The sequence below is a fragment of the Rana temporaria genome, chromosome 1 (genome assembly GCF_905171775.1).
Source record: "Rana temporaria chromosome 1, aRanTem1.1, whole genome shotgun sequence".
Taxonomy (NCBI): domain Eukaryota; kingdom Metazoa; phylum Chordata; class Amphibia; order Anura; family Ranidae; genus Rana; species Rana temporaria.
The window spans coordinates 588,683,306-588,702,193 of NC_053489.1; the positions used below are offsets into that span (position 1 = coordinate 588,683,306).

The 18,888-nt window shown below is 45.7% G+C and overlaps 1 protein-coding gene across 2 annotated transcripts in view; it reads right to left on the bottom strand.

Moving 5' to 3' along the window:
- N4BP2 (NEDD4 binding protein 2) overlaps positions 1-18,888 on the bottom strand; it is a 129,667-nt gene that overhangs the window by 90,132 nt on the left and 20,647 nt on the right. For both annotated transcript variants that reach the window (XM_040335079.1, XM_040335078.1), the window contains one exon: positions 14,900-15,935. In XM_040335079.1, the coding sequence (XP_040191013.1) occupies positions 14,900-15,924 (1,025 nt within the window). In that variant the 5' untranslated portion in view covers positions 15,925-15,935. The remainder of the gene's footprint in view (positions 1-14,899; positions 15,936-18,888) is intronic.

The window sequence follows — 18,888 nt, forward strand, 5'->3', positions numbered from 1 at the left end:
AACGTGGATTTCTGTGTTTACACACAAAGATCCTCATTCTGGCTCTGTCAGAAGCGAACATCGGGGCTGCTGGGCAGGCGCATCTTTTTCTCAGTACCGCGGCAGGTGCGCGCCCCCTATACCCCTTAAAGCGACCGGAGGGGAGCCATTTTGCCGCCATCAAACGGTGGGCGGTCGGCAAGCGCTTAAAGATACCAACATGCTTTCAAATGGCTCAAAACGCTGTGTTTAGATCTGTACAGGCATTTTTGCTAACATTTACATACTTACAGCGCAAATGTTCTGTATTGGAGTCACCTCCCTTCTAGCAACAAACGATGCTAAGCGGCTTAAGCCAACTAGTGTCCTTTGTTACTAGGATGCAGGCGGCTTGAGCTGCCTAGCATTCTCCCAAGCAGTTGTGCACAAGTGGACCTGATGTGGAACTAATTGCCTCAAGGTTCACATCTGCTTACTAGCAACCAATCGTGCACATTAGCTCTGTATGCATGTAATTGGTGCAGAAATGTACAGTACAATGTGCAGACAGCATTTTATGCAGGATTTTGCTGCCAGCTTCTGGAAGCAAGATCCAACATTGATAGCTGTATTTTATTATGCTTGTGTGCATAAGCCCTAATATACACCCTTTGCAGATATAACGGCTTCAACTCTTCTGGGATCTCTGTCCACAAGGTTTAGAAGGGTGTCTATGAGAATGTTTGACTATTCTTCCAGATGTGTAAATTAATAGTATTTAAAAATGTCCACAGTTTAAAACTGTATCAGATACTACGAAACAGCGCTGATGTTGAGTGAATGTGGCCAACTATACAGAAAAAGTCTTTTAGGAAGGGTGATGTTAAATACAGCGATTCAGAATAATGTCCATGCGTGAACCTAGAGATTATTGTAGTTTGCACCATCCACCGATCACTCCAATTCCACCACGTGGTACAAACTCACCAGAGCTAAGATGAAAACCAGCCTCTAAGGCCGGGTACTCACGACCAAACATGTATGGTGAAAGCGGTCCGTCGGACCGTTTTCACCATACATGTCTGCCAGAGGGCTTCTGTACGATGGTTGTACACACCATCGTACAGAAGTCCGCGCGTAAACAATACGCGGGGCGTGTCCGCGGTGTCGCCGCGTCGATGACGCGGTGTCGCCGCGACAATGACGCGGCGACGTGGGCGGCCCGCCTTTAAAATGCTTCCACGCATGCGTCGAAGTCATTCGACGCATGCGAGGGACGGCGGGCGCCTGGACATGTACGGTAGGTCTGTACTGACGACCGTACATGTCCGAGCGGGCAGAATTCCACCGGACTGTTTTAAAACAAGTCCAGGAATATTTGTCTGCTGGGAAAAGGCCCGGCGGGCAAATGTTTGCTGGAATTCGGCCCGCTCGCGCCCACACACGACCAAACATGTCTGCTGAAACTGGCCTGCGGGCCAGTTTCAGCAGACATGTTTGCTCGTGAGTATGGGGCCTTAGGGACAAATATATATAATATATATATATATATTATATATATATATATATATATATATATATATATATATATATATATATATATATATATACATATACTATGCACCTAAGCCGCAGAGGTGATCAAATACCACCAAAAGAAATCTCTATTTGTGAGGGGGAAAAGGACATCAATTTTGTTTGGGTACAGCATCGCACAATTGTAAGTTAAAGCGACGCAGTGACATATCGCAAAAAAAAGGCCCAGTCAGGAAGTGGGTAAACCCTTTCGGGACTGAAGTCGTTAATTTCTTTAAAAATGATGAACATCACTAATCTGCATGTTTGTTTAGTACTACGGAAAGCCTGAAAGTTCCCAAATACCATTTTGGTACGCTGCATAGACGCTTGCTGTGTGCATAGACATTCAATAGGTGTGTAACAATGGCTATAGGAATAAAAAAAATCTTTGTAAAAAGACTCTTGCTTCACATTGCTCATGGTTGAGCTCAGACAAGAAGTTTCATACAACCCAAATTGCAAGCTGCTCAGTGATCCTTCCCTAGGAAGAAGGTCATACAGGAGCTTTCATGCCAGAGATTTTTTTTAACTCAGAATCGTGAGTTTGCAAATTCCTGGTGTGGATGACGATGGTCAAATATCATTTGCATGTCTTGCTATGCTATTTTTATTGTGGCATCCCCTATGATGACATGTTTTTGTGGCAGCCTAGCTCCAAACACAAACATTTGGATTTTATTATTTCCCCTTTGGAGAAAAAAAAGAAAAGAAAAATTCCAGTGGAACTATAGTCTCCCATTAAAGCGGTTGTAAACCCACTCCTACAACTTGCACCTACAGGTAAGCCTACCTGTAGGTGCAAGAAATATCTTCCTAACCTACACGGTAGGAGATATTTGCAGAAAACACTGCACCGATGACAAGGCGCAATGAGCGTCCCGGCATTATGATTGTGATCATGCCGGGAATATGCCAGTCCCACACGCATGCGCGGGATTGTGCCGGTCCAGCGTGGGAGTGACGTCATCGCCGCTCCGGCCAATCACAGCGCCGGGGCAGCGATATCTGGAAGAAGCATGAAGGGGACATAGCGGCGGAGGAGGGGAACGACAAGCGCTTCGGGGGCCCTCGATCTCAGGTAAGTCATTCATAGTGAGCTAGTATGCTATTATGCATACTAGCTCATTACGCCTTTCTCTTGCAGGGTTTACTTCCTCTTTAAGAAATATGTGCTGCAGCACTTAAAGCGGTGGTTCACCCTCCTTAACAACAGTATAGCATTAAATTTGGCATAGTAGCGCAAGCTACAGTATGCCTGTCTGTATTTTTTTTATCCCCGTACTCACAGTGCTATTGTACATTGAAGATTCCGTCTGCCGCGGGGAATGGGCGTTCCTATGGAGAGGGAGGATGATTGACGGCCGGCTCTGGCACGTCACGCTCCCCGAAGACAGCCGGAGTAGGTCTCGGCTCTTCACGGCGCCTGCGCACAGGCTATGCGCAGGCGCCGTGAAGAGCCAAGCCTATTTTGGCTATTTCCGGAGAAGCGTGACGTGCCAGGGCCGGCCGTCAATCACCTTCTCTCTCCATAGGAACGCCCATTCCCCGGAATCTTCAATGTACAATAGCACAGTGAGTACGGGGATAAAAAAAATACAGACAGGCATACTGTAGCTCGCGCTACTATGCTGAATTTAATGCTAGAGGAAAAAAATATATATATTTTTTTTTATATAGGGTGAACCCCCGCTTTAATTGCTAGTGCATCTGCACTTAGATTTCCCAATAGTCTCCTTGAAAATGCAAATACCTAGAACAGAATGTGTGTTGGTTGTAGCAAAGGGACTGGAAAAGGGCATACATGTAGTGAGAAAAACCAACAAAGCACAAATATATCACATCAAATTTAAAAATTTTGTTGGAAGGGGAGAGTATAGCCTCTTTTAAAATAGTGGTAGAGGTAGTACAATGTGCCAACATCCCATTTAATATGTAGAATGGTGAGACCTGGTTGTTTAAGATACCACTGGCTGCTTGAAACCAATGTACATCAAACACGTGGGTCAGTAGGGAACAAGGGATTGGGGATTTTGGTGGGGACTTTTTCGGCACTGATAGGAAACAGTTTGATAAAAAGTAACAATGTTTATTAAACATAAAACAAATACAATAAAACAACATTTAGGGACAGGCACCACATTTGCACATCAGAGAACAAAAACCGACTGTGTCAATTGCAGGAAACCAATGACCTCGACCGGTTTCGCAGTGATACCGCTTCTTCAGGAGGTAATTTCTAAAGGATATTCATAAAACATGTAAATGAAACAAGCAAAAAATATACGGTATGTAAACATTATGTTAAAAACACTGCAGCATGCTCAAGGGAGAAAAAACTCACCCAAATTGGTCATATGATCAAGCGCAGGGCCCGGTCATTGCCTTCTTTGGCGCATAGAGGGGGATTTTTATATAGAACGGGCTCTGATAGAGTAAAAAGTGTAGTCAATAAGAGATGGTAGGAATTCGATTTGTTAATGTGAGGTTGGACACCAGGTGTGAGGAAAATTGAGTGTGCACGGGTGGGAACCGGTGAATGTAGATGTGTACTGAGGGAAGTGGAAAAACAGGGTGATTGGGAATGGAGAATGTGTGAACAGAGAGGAGGAAATGTGAGAGGAGTGTAAGGGAAGTGAAGGGAGAGGGGGGAAAAAGAATCCGAAAAGAAAGGACTGAGGGAGGAAGGGGGGGGGGGGATTGGGTTTAATGGTGGGGGGTTGTTGGGTGGAGAAGGGAGGGGGGGAGGGAAGGGGGAAAAAAGAGGAGGGGGAGGGGGGCGGGAGGTGTTTGATGTACATTGGTTTCAAGCAGCCAGTGGTATCTTAAACAACCAGGTCTCACCATTCTACAAATTTAAAAATGTATTATACAAAAGAAAAAAGGCATAGTAGTAACCACATCAATGTGTTGTACCCAGGTAAAGTATACCTTCTGTAATAGAGAGAATATTCCTGTTTTTTACAAAACTGGTCCACATAAGAAGCTTGACGTGTATCAAAACACATCTTCAGGAAAGCATGTGAACACGTCTGAAAACATATTTGTAAAGAACCATATTAACAGAGAAATTGGCTGACACACCGGACAAATAAATTAGTTTGTACAAACATGATGTCCAAAACAGGATCAATATATAAAAAGCTTTGTCTTGTAAAATAGCGTCTGCGAGAAAGTTTGCATTTCAGAGTTCTGGACATCATAGATGTATATAACTTATTTGTCATCCAATTTCTCTATTGATATGGTTCTTTACAATAACGTGTTATACAGTGCCTTGAAAAATAATTCATAGCTCTTAAATTTGTTTCCACATTTTGTCCACATATGTTACAACCAAAAACGTAAATGCATTTTTGGGGATTTTATGTGATAGACCAACTCAAAGTGGCACATAATTGTGAAGTGGAAGAAAAATAATAAATGGTTTTTAATTTTTTCACAAATAAATATCTGAAAAGTGTGGCGTGCATTTGTATTCAGATCCCTTCACTCGGATACTCCTAACTAAAATCTAGTGGAACCAATTACCTTCAGAAGTCATCTAATTAGTAAATAAGAGTCCAGTTGTGTGTAATTTAATCTCAGTATAAATACAGCTGTTTTGGGAAGCCCTCGGAGGTTTGTTAGAGAACCTTTGCAGCATCATGAAGGCCAAGAAACACAGACAGGTCAGGGATAAAGTTGTGGAGAAGTTTAAAGCAGGGTTAGGTTATTAAAAAAATATCCCCAGCTTTGAACATCTCACAGAGCACTGTTCAATCCATTATCCGAAAATGGAAAGAGCATGGCAGATCTGCAAACATACCAAGACATGGCTGTCAATCTAAACTGACAGGCCGGGCAATGAGAGCATTAAGTCAGAGAAGCAGCCAAGAGGCCCATGGTGACTCTGGAGGAGCTGCAGAGATCCACAGCTCAGGTGGGAGAATCTGTCCACAGGACAACTATTAGTTGTGCACTCCACAAATCTGGCCTTTATGGAAGAGTGGCAAGAAGAAAGCCATTGTTGATAGAAAGCCATGCGAAGTCCCATTTGCAGTTTGCGAGAAGCTGTGGGGTGGGGAATACAGCAAACATGTGGAAGAAGGTGCTCTGGTCAGATAAGACCAAAAAATAGGATTTTTTGTACTCACCGTAAAATCCTTTTCTCTGTCATCCATGGACGGACACAGCTCCTCAAATCTTGACATTTGGGTTATGTTCCTGTTCATAGGAGAGGACTAGGCAGAACATGTTAGATATTTAAATACATGTTACTTTAACAGAGTTGAACAGCCGACAGAGAAAATAATTTTACGGCGAGTACAAAAAATCCAATTTTCTCTTTTCGTCCATGGACGGACACAGCTCCTTAAATTTTGACATTTGGGACGTCCCAAGCAGTGTCAGAAAAACAAGGGGTGGGAACAGCAATCAAAAACCAACTTCACCCCAAACAAGCCGCCAAAACCTTGCGGCCGAAGGAAGCATCTGAAGATGCACCTCACATTAACCTTGTAAAATTTGGAAAAAGTGTGAACGGAGAACCAAGTTGCCGCTTTACACACCTGTGAAACAGACGCTTGATGTCGTAAATCCCAGAAAGCACCAATGTCCCTTGTCGAATACGCCGTGACAGGGAAAAGAGGCCCACATCCCTTAAGGCCCTAGGCCTGGATGACGGTCTGCCTGATCCACTGAGAAATGGTGGCCTGCGAGACCACCAGGCCCTTCTGCGGACCAGATACAGCCACAAACAGTGAGTCCGACCTCCGGAACAAAGCCGTGGCAGACAGGTTCACCCGCAGAGCACGTAACACATCCAAGGCATCTTTGGGATGCGACGGTCGAGGACACAAGGACAGAAGTACAATGTCCTCGTTCAGGTGAAAAGCTGAAACTACCTTCGGAAGACAAGAAGGTTGCAGGCATAGCACTACTTTATCCTTGTGGAGGACCAATTATGGAGACTTGCAAGACAAGGCCGCCAACTCAGAAACACGTCAGACAGATGTAATGGCTACTAGAAAAGCCACTTTCTAAAAAGAGCGTCGAGAGGAATTTCTCTGATGTTCTCAAAAGGAGGCTCCTGAAGAGCCGAGAGCACCAGATTCAAATCCCACGGAGGAAGCGGTGGTCTAAATCGGGGGAAGCACATGTCGAACCCCCTGCACAAAAGTACCTACCAGCGAGTGGGTCGCCAAGGGTCGTTGAAAGAAAACAGCTAAGGCTGAAATCGAACCCTTAATGGTGCTTAAGGCAAGTTTTTGATCCACTCCACGCTGTAAAAACAATGGGACCCTGGAAACCGAATACATCCTTGAACGCCACTCCATCTCCTTGCACATGGAGATGTAGGCCTTCCAAGTGCGATGGTAGAAATGACCGACATATCTCGGTCCCATAGTACCTGGCTTTGAATAGCCATGCCGTTAAAGCCAGTGACTGTAAAGCAGGATGAAATATGGGACCTTGAGATAGAAGGTCCTCCCGCATTGGCAGCAGAGTGCATCCGCCACCAGGCGCACAAGGTCGGCGTACCAGGGTTGCCGGGGCCAATCTGGAGTGATGAGAATCACAGGGATCCCCTCTGTGTAGCAGACAAGGAAGCAACTTCAGTGGGAGAAAAGGTATAAATTAGCTGATACTGACCCCACAGGGCCACCAAAGCGTCTGACGCATATGCCCAGGGATCTCTGGACCTGGCCACGAATCTTGACACCTTGCGATTGAGTCGAGAAGCCAGAAGATCCACGTCCGGTGTGCCCCAGCTCTGGCAAAAGAGGTGAAACACCTCCGGGTGTAACGACCATTCCCCCTGATCCAGCATCTGGCGACTTAGGTAGTCCACCTGCCAGTTTTCTACACCCGGAATGTAAACGGCTGACAGAGCCGGCACGCTCCTTTCTGCCCACCGCAGGATGCCACCATAGCCTGATCGCTCGAAGTTCTAGTACATTGATCGGCAGGCGAGATTCATCCGGAGTCCAGCAACCCTGGGCCGACTGGACCCCCCAGACTCCCCCCCCCCCCCCAACCTGTGAGGTTGGCGTTCGTCGTGATCACAGACAAATGGAAAGGAAGGAACGACTTCCCGGACTGAAGAGCCGGGGGTCTCAGCCACCACCTCAGGGAAGCCCTGACCAGGTGACTTACCTGAATCTGACGATCCAGAGACAATGGAGATCTGTTCCATTTGGACAGGATCTCCCTCTGCAATACTCGAGTGTGAAATTGAGCATACGGTACTGCCTCGAAGGAGGCCACCATTAGGCCCAGAACTCGCATGCAAAAACTGAGAGACGACCATTTGCGGGATGCCAACAATTTCACTGCTGACTGGAGTGTTTGCAACTTCTCCAGGATCAACCCCAGGTACTCCAGACGCCGAGTCGGTACCAACACCGACTTCTGAATGTTCAGTACCCAACCAAATTCCCGGAGGGTCTGACTGGCTATAGACACGTCCCCCTCTAAATTTGAGCCAGAAGCAGCTCTTAGAAGAAGATCGTCTAGGTAGCCCACGATAGCAATGCCTCGCTGGCTCAGCAAAGCCAGAATCGGGGCGAGCACCTTGGTGAACTCTTGGTGCTGACGCTAGGCCAAAAGGGAAGAGCCAAAAATTGATAGTGGTCTTCGCCGATCGCAAAGCTCAGAAACCTCTGATGGCTGGTGCAGATGGGGACATGTAAGTATGCGTCCTTTATGTCCAGACACGGCAGAAAATCCCCCAGATAGAGCGCAGCAACCACCGAAAGAATGCATTCCATCCTGAACTTTCGCACCCTCACAAAGGCATTGAGGGCCTTGAGGTCCAAGATTGGACGGACATCGTCCTTTTTTGGAACTACAAACAGATTCAAATAGAATCCCTAAAACCATTCCTCCAGGGGAACAGGCAAAATTACCCTGCACCTGAGCAAGTCTTGAACTGCTCCCATCAAAGCAGACCAATGAGCCGGAAGGAGAGGAAGATTTGAGGGAAAGAATCTGTTTGGCGGCCAAGAAACTATCTTGTACCCCGAGGTAACCGCGTCGCAGACCCACTTGTCGGAGAGCAGGGAGGGCACCGAGCTGCAAACTCGTGAAGCCATCCCCCCACCATGAGTCGGGCGGGGGCAAAACTTCATGCGGTAGCAGGCTTGTTAGGTGGCTTGTTAGGCGGCTTGTTCGGCTTGCGCACCCAGGGACGCATCTGTCCTCCAGCTGGAGCTTTGTCAGTCTGGGAAGATTTGCCGGCTGATTCTGACTGACGAAAATACTGCTTCTGCGTGGAATAATTTGAAGGGCAAACCTGACAGAGCTTTGTTGGATGCTTGGTCAGCGGACCAGCATTTCAGGCAAATCAGTACCACCGCAGATACAGAGGCTCTGGAGATCAAGGGGGCCACATCCAGAGTGGCATCACAGAAATACACAAGGCCCTGTACCAATTGGTCAGCCAGCCTTACGCACTCTGGAGGAAGCTGATGCTCCTCTACTGTCTGTTGCAAAATCTTTGCCCATTCAGCGAGTGTCTGAGACACCAAAGTTGCAGCCAATATAGGTCGCAACGCTGACCCCAGCATGGTGAACATGAATCGTGTCACCGCTTCGGACCTCCCATCAGTATGGTCCTTAAAGGCAGGGGTCCCCTCTACCGGGAGAGTGGTTACCTTATTTAGCCGAGAGACCGGGGGGTCCACAGCCGGAGGAGAGGCCCGTTTTTTCAAAAGGCTCTCCTCAAAAGGATAACGGACCGCCATGCGCTGTGGGACGACATTCCTTATCTATGAACTTATCAAAAAAATAACATAAGGAAAAACTTCCACAGAGAGGTTAGATTTGTGTGACCCAAAAGAGAGAGACCCCTCTGCAGAAATCCCAGCTGCATCTTCCAGCTTGAGAGAGTCCCTCACAGCATCAATAAGTGCACTCACAAGTGCCCTATCTTGCACTGACCCGGACGAGGGGTCCTCCTTACCAGGGAGGTCCTGGTCCGCATCCTCTGACATACCAGAACCGAGGTCCTGAGCCGCAGCCAGGCCCGAATCTGAGTCAGAGCATTCCCCAGAAGATGGCAGGGGGAGGGGGCGCTTTTTACCCCCCTTACGCCCACACGCTGCTTCCACCCTGGCAACAAATGGTTCCAGTACTGCCGACAGCGTATCCACGAGAACCATAGGCTTGTTTGCTGCCTCTGGCAATTTAGGGGAAGAAAGGCCAGATACTGACTCCATATTTACCCACTGACAGTCCTCAGCGACTAAGTGAATAACACTTAAGAAGTCCACCCTCCTTGCTGCACCGGGGAAGGGGGGGGGTTACCCAGGGGACTCACCAAACAAACAGAGGGAGACTGCTCAGCACTGCTGCCCGTCGTACTTGTACACACATTATGTGTGTGAGGAAAAGAACTGAGGAAAAAATTGTGAGGTGAATGAGCTGTGCGCCGTTCAGAAAGCCAGTGCTAGAGGCCAAACCCCATCCAAAATGGCCACCAGACACCTCAGATAAAAGGGCGCAGACCACAAGAAAATGGCCACCCACAATACTGACCTGCGCACAGCGCGGCCACGACAAATTGACCGCCAATGGAAATTTCAATAGAGGAAGTAGGCACACTAAAAATGTCGGCGCTGCAAAAAATGGCGCCCAAGCCCCGCAATCTGGACAAGGCCGTGCAGAGACTTCCCAGGAGACAGACCCTCCTTCACAGAAAGCGGACCCCGGTGCCCCACAGGGACCCGGAGCCCCCCCCCCCCACTGGTACACCCTGGTCGCAGCGGGCCCTAGGGCAGGAGGGGAAAGTGTGACAGAGAGCAGGGAAAGGGAGTACAGGAGAACCCCTTAATCCTGGGAATGCCCAGCTGTTCCATCCTGCCGAGGCAGGAGGAACTGTACTTTCCCGTCCTTGTGAGGACTTGCTGGCACGTCCCTGACAGACCCACAAACGATGGTAAGGAGTAGCCGTCGGCCCGGTCCACTGTGAGTGAGACAACAGCAGCCTAGTCATATGTGGACCCCGGAGCATATGCTCACTGTCCACCCCTGGAACCATGGGGTATGTCGTGGCCGACCCAGCGCGTAGCCAACGACTGCTCACGCTCGATGGCTGGATTAGGGAGACTACAAGGATCTATAATATCCAGCCTGTCACCCAGCTGGCAGTTGATAGAAGAATCACAAAAATAAAATAAAAATTTAAAATCTCCTCAGGACTCTGGGCCCCAAGGGTGACACGTTCCTTCTCTGCTAGGCAGAAAAAAACTGAGCTGCATGCTGCAGGGTCAGGGGTTATCACCGGAGGGCTGTTCAACTCTGTTAAAGTTACATGTTTTAAGATAACTAACATGTTCTGCCTAGTCCTCTCCTATGAACAGGAACATAACCCAAAATTTCAAGATTTAAGGAGCTGTGTCCGTCCATGGACGACGAGAGAAATTTTACTTTTTGGGTCTAAAAGTAAAAACGATTTGTGTGGCAGAAAACTAACACTGCACATCACCCTGAACACACCATCCCCACTGTGAAAGATGATGGTGGCAGTATCATGTTATGGGGATGCTCTTCTTCAGCAGGGATAGTAATCTGGTCAGAGTTGATGGGAAAATGGAGTAGAAGGGGTTAGACACAGGACCTGGGAGAGATTTCGGAGGAAAATTGGGATTTATGTTTACAATCAGGTCCCCTTACTTCCGTCTCAAAATTGCATAGGTTGTCTCATTTGTTTTTATTGCATAGGGCAGGGACGAGTGATCTCTAAATTCACTGGTTTACAATCAGTCTGGTGAAAGGAGCAGCTATTTATTCCCAACAAAAGCATTATACATCTTCTCCATTCGATTGGTGGATTTTAAATCTACTGTCTTTGAAAATCTGGTCTTGCATTGATACATCTATTGATCTATTGATACGCCTTGTTGACCCTCTGCGCATATGCTTTTCAGGGTTCAACGTTTCTGGTAAGCTTCTGTGGATTCGGTGGCGGTCTTTTCACAAGTGTGTGTCACGTTTAAAGTGTGGGAATATCGTATGTTTTTTTTTTTGTTCACCTCAGGAATCATTCACACGGTGGAATTCACGATTCAAGCTTTACCCAGCTCATATATGACTTTTTGGACTTTCACATTTGTTATATATATTAATTCTGATTGCACATTCACCCTGTGATTTTAGTTCATGTCCTATATCTTGTTTTTTTACCTAGACATAGTTTTATATTATTTAGGTATCATTTAGCGCTACAATTTATATGTTCTGTTTGTCACTTTCCACTTGTCTATTGGTTTTTGTAGCTGCTTATTATTTAAATAGCGCAGATTTATTTTGTTCTGGATCCCTTGATATGTGTCTTGGGAGCGATAGATGAGGAATCTTTTCCTGACCCTGTCAATATAGCGGTGATTGGATTATTATACTTAGCTTGTAACCTGATAGCAAGGTTCTGGCTAGCTGCATATGTACCAACCAAAACTCAGTGGGTTGAACAAGTGAACAACGATGTTCTTATTCGGGAGCACCTAACATATCAGCATAGAAATGCAGCTCAAAAATTATTTTCTATATGGCAGGCATGGTTGGAGACACCTGGGTTGGCACCCCCGCGACTGATCTTGCATCGGTTGTTACAAATGTAAGCAGCTTCTCTGGTTGGGTGGATGGCGATTTCAGTGATCTGTTTCTGACTGAATAATATGTGCACTCTGTTTACCCCCTGCCGCAGAGGGGGAGATTATATTTGTACAGGTAGAATATTATGGGCAATATTTTCTGTTTGTTGGCCTTTTCTTTTGTAAAGCCAGGTAGGTGGGTCTATACTTCCCTGCCTATCTGGTCTATCTCTCTTTATTATCAAGATGTGTCATTTGAACTGCCTTGGTGCCGCTATTTTATATGTTCTTATCGTTGAAACATGCTGCTTTCAGATGTTTTGCATTATATGGATATGTAATGTATGTTTCATTTCTGTTGGCACAATACAACTTTTTTCTGATTTAAAATAAAAATAAAGGAATTGTCAGAAACTGTCCGTTTTTATTATTTTTTTACACTTTTGTGGGTGAATGAGTAGAGGTACAATGTACTTCTCTTCATTCACATGGGGGGCCTTATCTGGTATCAGATTCCAAAAAAAGTCTCCTGCCTGCAGACCCACACAACCACCGGCCAGGGAGGCCCTTAGCCTCATCAACATGGGGACAAGGTGCTTTTGGGGGGCAGGGCTGTAGTCATAGGGAGGGGGTGAGCACATTCTGCTTTCCACCATGCAAAACGTCTCAGATGCTGGTGGAAAGCAAGAAGAGGAGTGACAGGAAATGGCATTTTCAAACCTGGATTACTGTATTTTGGAGGTCAAAATTAAAAACGGGGGAAGTGATATTTAAATGCTCTTGCTTACAGCAATCAATTGATCTAATAAAAAACAAACATTTAGTGTTCCTTTAAAAGGAAATTCTAAGTATAAAGCTTCTTCTGATTGGCTAAGGCGGAGTTTGTGATGTTATCCTCCCACCTCAGCCAATCAAACTAAGCTTTGTATCAATTCAGAAAATACAAAGCTTCCCAAAAATGGCTGAGCAGTGCTCAGCCCAACTCTATTTTATACTGCTGTATGTAGCCAAGGCTACTTACAGTTAATAAGGGGCAACCAGCAAGTGCACCTGTTTGTAAACATTCCTAATTTATTGTTGAGCTTAGGTGAGCAATGGGAAGTGCTGTATATTGGAACAACTGTGAGTGGCCTCTATGCAAAGCTATGAGCTAATCATTTATAAAAGCAATCGTGTGATATATGTGCCAAAAAGAGCTTCAGGTCTGGCAGATGTTATTTTAGATGTTATAGAGATCTTTATTTCCCATTTCAAAATGGGCAATACATGAAAATGTGCTTTTACTAAAACTTAAAAAGGGGAATTCCAGCCTTTTTTATGTTTATTAAAAGTCAGCAGCTACAGGAAGCCCCCACTCCCCCCCAAAAAAATTACATGCCAAATGTGGCATGTAAGGGGGCGAGGAGTGGTTTAAGCGGAAGTTCCACTTTTGGGTGGAACTCAGCTTTAAACAACAATTCACAACAATTGTTACCTGGGGTCACTACCACTTCTATACCTGTATGAGGAAATAGAAGGCTGAGGGACATACTTTGACATGTTTAGAGTTACAGAGGAGGTCTAGGGCTAGAATTATTGCTCTCGCTCCAACGATACCTCACATGTGGGGTTTGTATACCGTTTACATATGTGGGTGCTACTCACACATGTGTTTTTGCTTCTGCGCGCGAGCTTGGCAGGACGGGGGCGGTTTCTGGCTCCTAACTTTTTTAGCTGGCTCCTAGATTCCAAACAAATTTGTCAAACTCTGCCTTAGACGAATAGACCAATTTAAAGTACTAAATCATGACAACTTATTTTTTTGTTTTTTTTAGAAAGGTGTTACAGGTTACCTGGCTTAGAAGTTCCATAGGCGAAATTACAATTAGGGCACCACGAATCAAAGCACAGCAGAAACTGCTTGAATAGGACAAGGGAACATTTTCTGGCCCCTAACTTTCCATGGATTTTCCGGTCTATGTGTTCACCCATCTGGATGAGTAAATTAAACCCTTTGTAATCTCCAAGTAGCTGTGATCAGAGCTTATATGCATTAATAACCATTCTGCCAGCTAAGAGACAAAGAGCTGGGGACTTTCTTGCTCCCCATGTGACAGAGTGGGTTGCTAGGGCTCAGCGCTGTCACATGAGGAAATGGAGCGAGTCAGATGCTTCCTATACCTGAAAGCACTGGTTATCTCTTTCTTTCTATTGGTATAACTGTGCAGCAGAGGAACAAAAAGGAAAAATAAGTTTAAGGCTGCTTTAACACTGAGCAGCGCTATTTTTAGCTGCGCTTTATCGTTGTCTTTGCATCGCTTTTCGGCCGCTAGTGGGGCGCTTTAATCCCCGCTAGCGGCCAAAAGAGGATTAAAACCACCTGCGCGTTGCCGGTGGTTCAGCGGCGCTGCCCATTGATTTCAATGGGCAGGGGCTCTTTAGGAGTTAATACACCGCTCCTACAGCGCTCCAAAGATGTGGCTAGCAGGACTTTTTTTACCGTCCTGCCAGCGCACCGCTCCAGTGTGAAAGCCCGAGGACTTTCACATTGGAGTGAAAGGAGAGGCTCTTTCAAGGCGCTTTGCAGGTGCTATTTTTTAGCGTTATGGTGCCTGCAAAGCGCCTCAGTGTGAAAGCAGCCTAAGTTGGCATTGAAGTGAACCCCTTACTTTTGCCAGCCTGAGAAAGAACAAGTTCACTTTAGGTTGCATCTAGAATATCAAAATAGTATTTTCCACTAAGGCTGTTGCCAAGTGGCAAAAGATATCACTGTACTGTGTACTTACTCAGAAAGATATAAAGATTGTCTTTACCTTGCCAGTGTAGTTTTCCCAGATCCTGGTGCACCTCTTAACAGAATTAGCACTTTTCCTACTAAACGTGTCACTTTTTTAGAGGTCTGAGCAATAAGCTGTGGTTTGGGTTTAGGCACACTTATGGGCTTCACGTTTTCAGCAGTCCACTGTATTGAAGAAAATGGATTCCAGGCATATGCAGAGGGAACCTGAGCATTAAAAGAAAGGACTCCACTAGGTTGTATTGCACATGCAGCATATGGCCATTGTACAGGATTAGCAACTACTGGAGTGATGAATGAGCCTTGTGGATTAGCTGCTGGAATGAATGTTGATGCCAATGGATTCCATTTATATTGGGACTTAGGAGAAACACTTGGTGCAATAGACTGCCCTGTTAATACCGATTTTATGCTCTCTTGGCTAAATTTCTGAGCAGCAGGCATTTTACTGCTTACAAAATGTCTTTGGGAATTAGTAGTTCCAACCTTATCATTCTGTAAAAAAATGTCATGTGTGCCTGGAGAAGTCATAAAATCAGCTGTCTGTTCCAGTTCAGTTATTTTGGATTTAACTGATGATGTAGTAGAGATGGTATCAGCATTAGATTTGTGAGGTGTGTCACCCAATTGCAACTGCTCTGCCCTATCCAGGCTTATCTGGTTCTGAGGAATGTTTGCCACATACTCGGTGTGAAACGAGGTATTCCCAGGTGACGTAGATTGAACCTGCTGTGACATAACACCGCTGATTGATGCTTCCGATAATGAACTGTCGGGTTTCTCTTTGCTATAAATATCTTCTGAACTTGTTAGGCCATACCTATCCAGCGCTTCATCCAACAACATATCCAGATCATGGCAACCAGTCTCATCTATGTACGTGTCATCTGGGTAATCTTCAGCTTTGTCAGTGTCCCCATTTTCTGGACTATGTGAATCCATCTGGAAATCATCTAAATACGATGTAATATTTTCAAAACCTGTGGACTCCAGCTTAGCCTCCATTTTAGCAACTGTTGAGAGCTCCAAGAGATAGTCCATCACGATTTCAACTAGTATAAAAACAAAAATATAAAAGTTAAATATGACAGCACAATCATTTTGCAGATTACAATTTTCATACCCTTAAAGTGGTTGTTAAGCCACCTTGTAAAACTACACACAATCCCCTCTGTTTTAAAGCCTCCTATGCTGAAGTGTATGTTCTTTGTAAAAAAGATGCCTTTTTCCACCTGAATTCACAGTGCCGATCGGCGGTCACGTGACTCTTTAAGGCTCTCTCTCCCGATCTGACAGCTAGAGCGGGAGGGGCCGAGATTCCCCCGTTGACGTCAGTCGGAGGAGAGAGCCGAGACATCAGCCGGGAAGAAGGGGAGCCTCGAGGAGCATCATATTATGCTCAATAGGGTTTGGGTCTGGAAACATGCTTGGTCCATCACCTTTACCCTCAGCTTCCTTAGCAAGGCATTGGTCGTCTTGGAGGTGTATTTGGGGTCGTTATCATGTTGGAATACTTGAAGAAACAACAAAAACATTGGCGCTAAACAATGGTAGTATAAATAAGAATAATTGAAGCTTCAGGTTACCAATCTCTCCTTGGAGGGTGTATGTGGGAGAGTCCAGACCTGCAAAAAAAATCGTACCCGGAAGTACCAATGAAACATAAGAAAACAATAAAATCAGCGCTCATGGCGCTCAAAAAACATTCACTATGTACCAAAAGAGTGTAAATTAAGTCCATTTATTGATGGGTCCAATCTAAACATAAAAAATATGTATTAAAAGCAATAATAGTCCATGTGTGTAGATCAGGTACATATATTGGACTACAATGTATAGTCAGCAAATATCCACCATAGAGCTATAAGGGTTAAGATTTCCGGAACTCAGAGAGCAGCTCCTCAGCTGGAAGAAAAACACACAGTACCTTGGGACTAGCCATATGCGATCGGTGGTGGAGAGGAAGGTGACCGAATCCACAAATACAAACCGCACTGGCCGAGACTTGTCACGCGGCTTACGACTCTCAGAGGAGGGAGAAATCCTCAAGCGCAAACGGCGCTGGATGGAGCCGTAGCACGGCTGAGACCGGGACCACACACGCACGCTTACTCGATTCCTCTATGGGGATGACGTCACACGTCTGCGACGCCAGCTGCCGTCCGAGGGGATAAGCGGCGCTGAGATCAACAGTGCCGTAGGTCTGATGTTGGCACGGAGGTGTGCTGCTGCACTCTAGTGGGAAAAGTTGAATAGACCGCCCAGTCTTAAGTCCTTCATATGCTCAGATGGGGATAAACGAAAAAATGTTGAATAAAATCCTTGTGGACCAATTATGAATATAAAATCAAAATAGATGGGGGGGGGGGGGATGGGGGTGTTGCCTTGACTACGCACTTCGCGATCCGTTCGCTTTTTCAAAGTCCTTTGGAAAAGCGCACAGAGCGCGAAATGCGTGGTCAAGGCAACACCCCCCCCCCCCTCAATAAATGGACTTAATTTACACTCTTTTGGTACATAGTGAATGTTTATTGTTTTCTTATGTTGGAATACTGCCCTGCGGCCCAGTCTCCGAAGGGAAGGGATCATGCTCTGCTTCAGTATGTCATAGTACATGTTGGCATTCATGGTTCCTTCAGTGAACTGTAGCGCCTTAGCGCCAGCAGCACTCATTCAGCCCCAGACCATGACACATCCACCACCATGCTTGACTGTAGGCAAGACACACTTGTCTTTGTACTACTCACCTGGTTGCCGCCACATACGCTTGACACCATCTGAACCAAAATAAGTTTATCTTGGTCTCATCAGACCACATGACATGGTTCTAGTAATCCATGTCCTTAGTCTGCTTGTCTTCAGCAAACTGTTTGCAGCTTTTTTATGCATCATCTTTAGAAGAGGCTTCCTTCTGGAACGACAGCCATGCAGATCAATTTGATGCAGTGTATGGTCTGAGGACTGACAGGATGACCCCCCCCCCCACCCTTTCAACCTCTTCAGCAATGCTGGCAGCACTCATACGTCTACTTCCCAAAGAGAACCTCTGGATATGATGCAGAGTACATGCACTCAACTTCTTTGGTCGACTATGGCAAGGACTTTTCTGAGTGGAACCTGTCCTGTTAAACCATTGTATGGTCTTGGCCACCGTGCTGCAGCTCAGTTTCAGGGTCTTGGCAATCTTCTTATAGCCTAGGCCACCTTTATGTAGAGCAACAATTCTTTTTTTCAGATCCTCAGAGTTCTTTGCCCTGAGGTGCCATGTTGAACTTCCAGTGACCAGTATGAGAGAGTGAGAGCGATAAACACCAAATTTAACACCTGAGACCTTGTAACACTAATGAATCACATTATACCGTGCCAGCGGTTTAGAGATTAATGGCTGTGTGTTGAGTTATTTTGAGGGGACAGCAAATTTACACTGTTATACAAGCTGTACACGCACTACTTTACATTGTAGCAAAGTGTCATTTCTTCAGTGTTGTCACATGAAAAGATATAATAAAATATTAAAGTGGAGTTCCACCTGTTTTTTAACCTAAAATCTGCACAAATTATTATATATATTATATATATATATATATATATAAAATTATACTCACCTGAAAGGGCTGTTGCTATGCGGTAGTAGCTGTTCTGCCTCTTCCTCCTCCGTGGTCCTCTTCTTCGTCCTCCGTCGCGGTGCCGTAAGGCTTCACTGCCTGTTTCCCTTAGTCAGGATGGAGGCGCCAGACCGAGCGATCGCCGTCGGGGGCCCATCATCGCGGGCGCCTAGGACAGGTAAGTGTCCTCAATAAAAGTCAGCACAATGTTAGTAGCTGCTGACAAAAATAAAAATTGCGGGTGGAATCCCGCTTTAACAAAAATGTGAGGGGTGTACTCACTTTTGTGAGATTCCGTATTTATCGCCCACCAATGGCACGAATAAAAAGGTAAAGAAATCTTACATCTCTGCAAAATACATGTAAATACCTCCCATATGTGCAAGGGACAGAACCCACA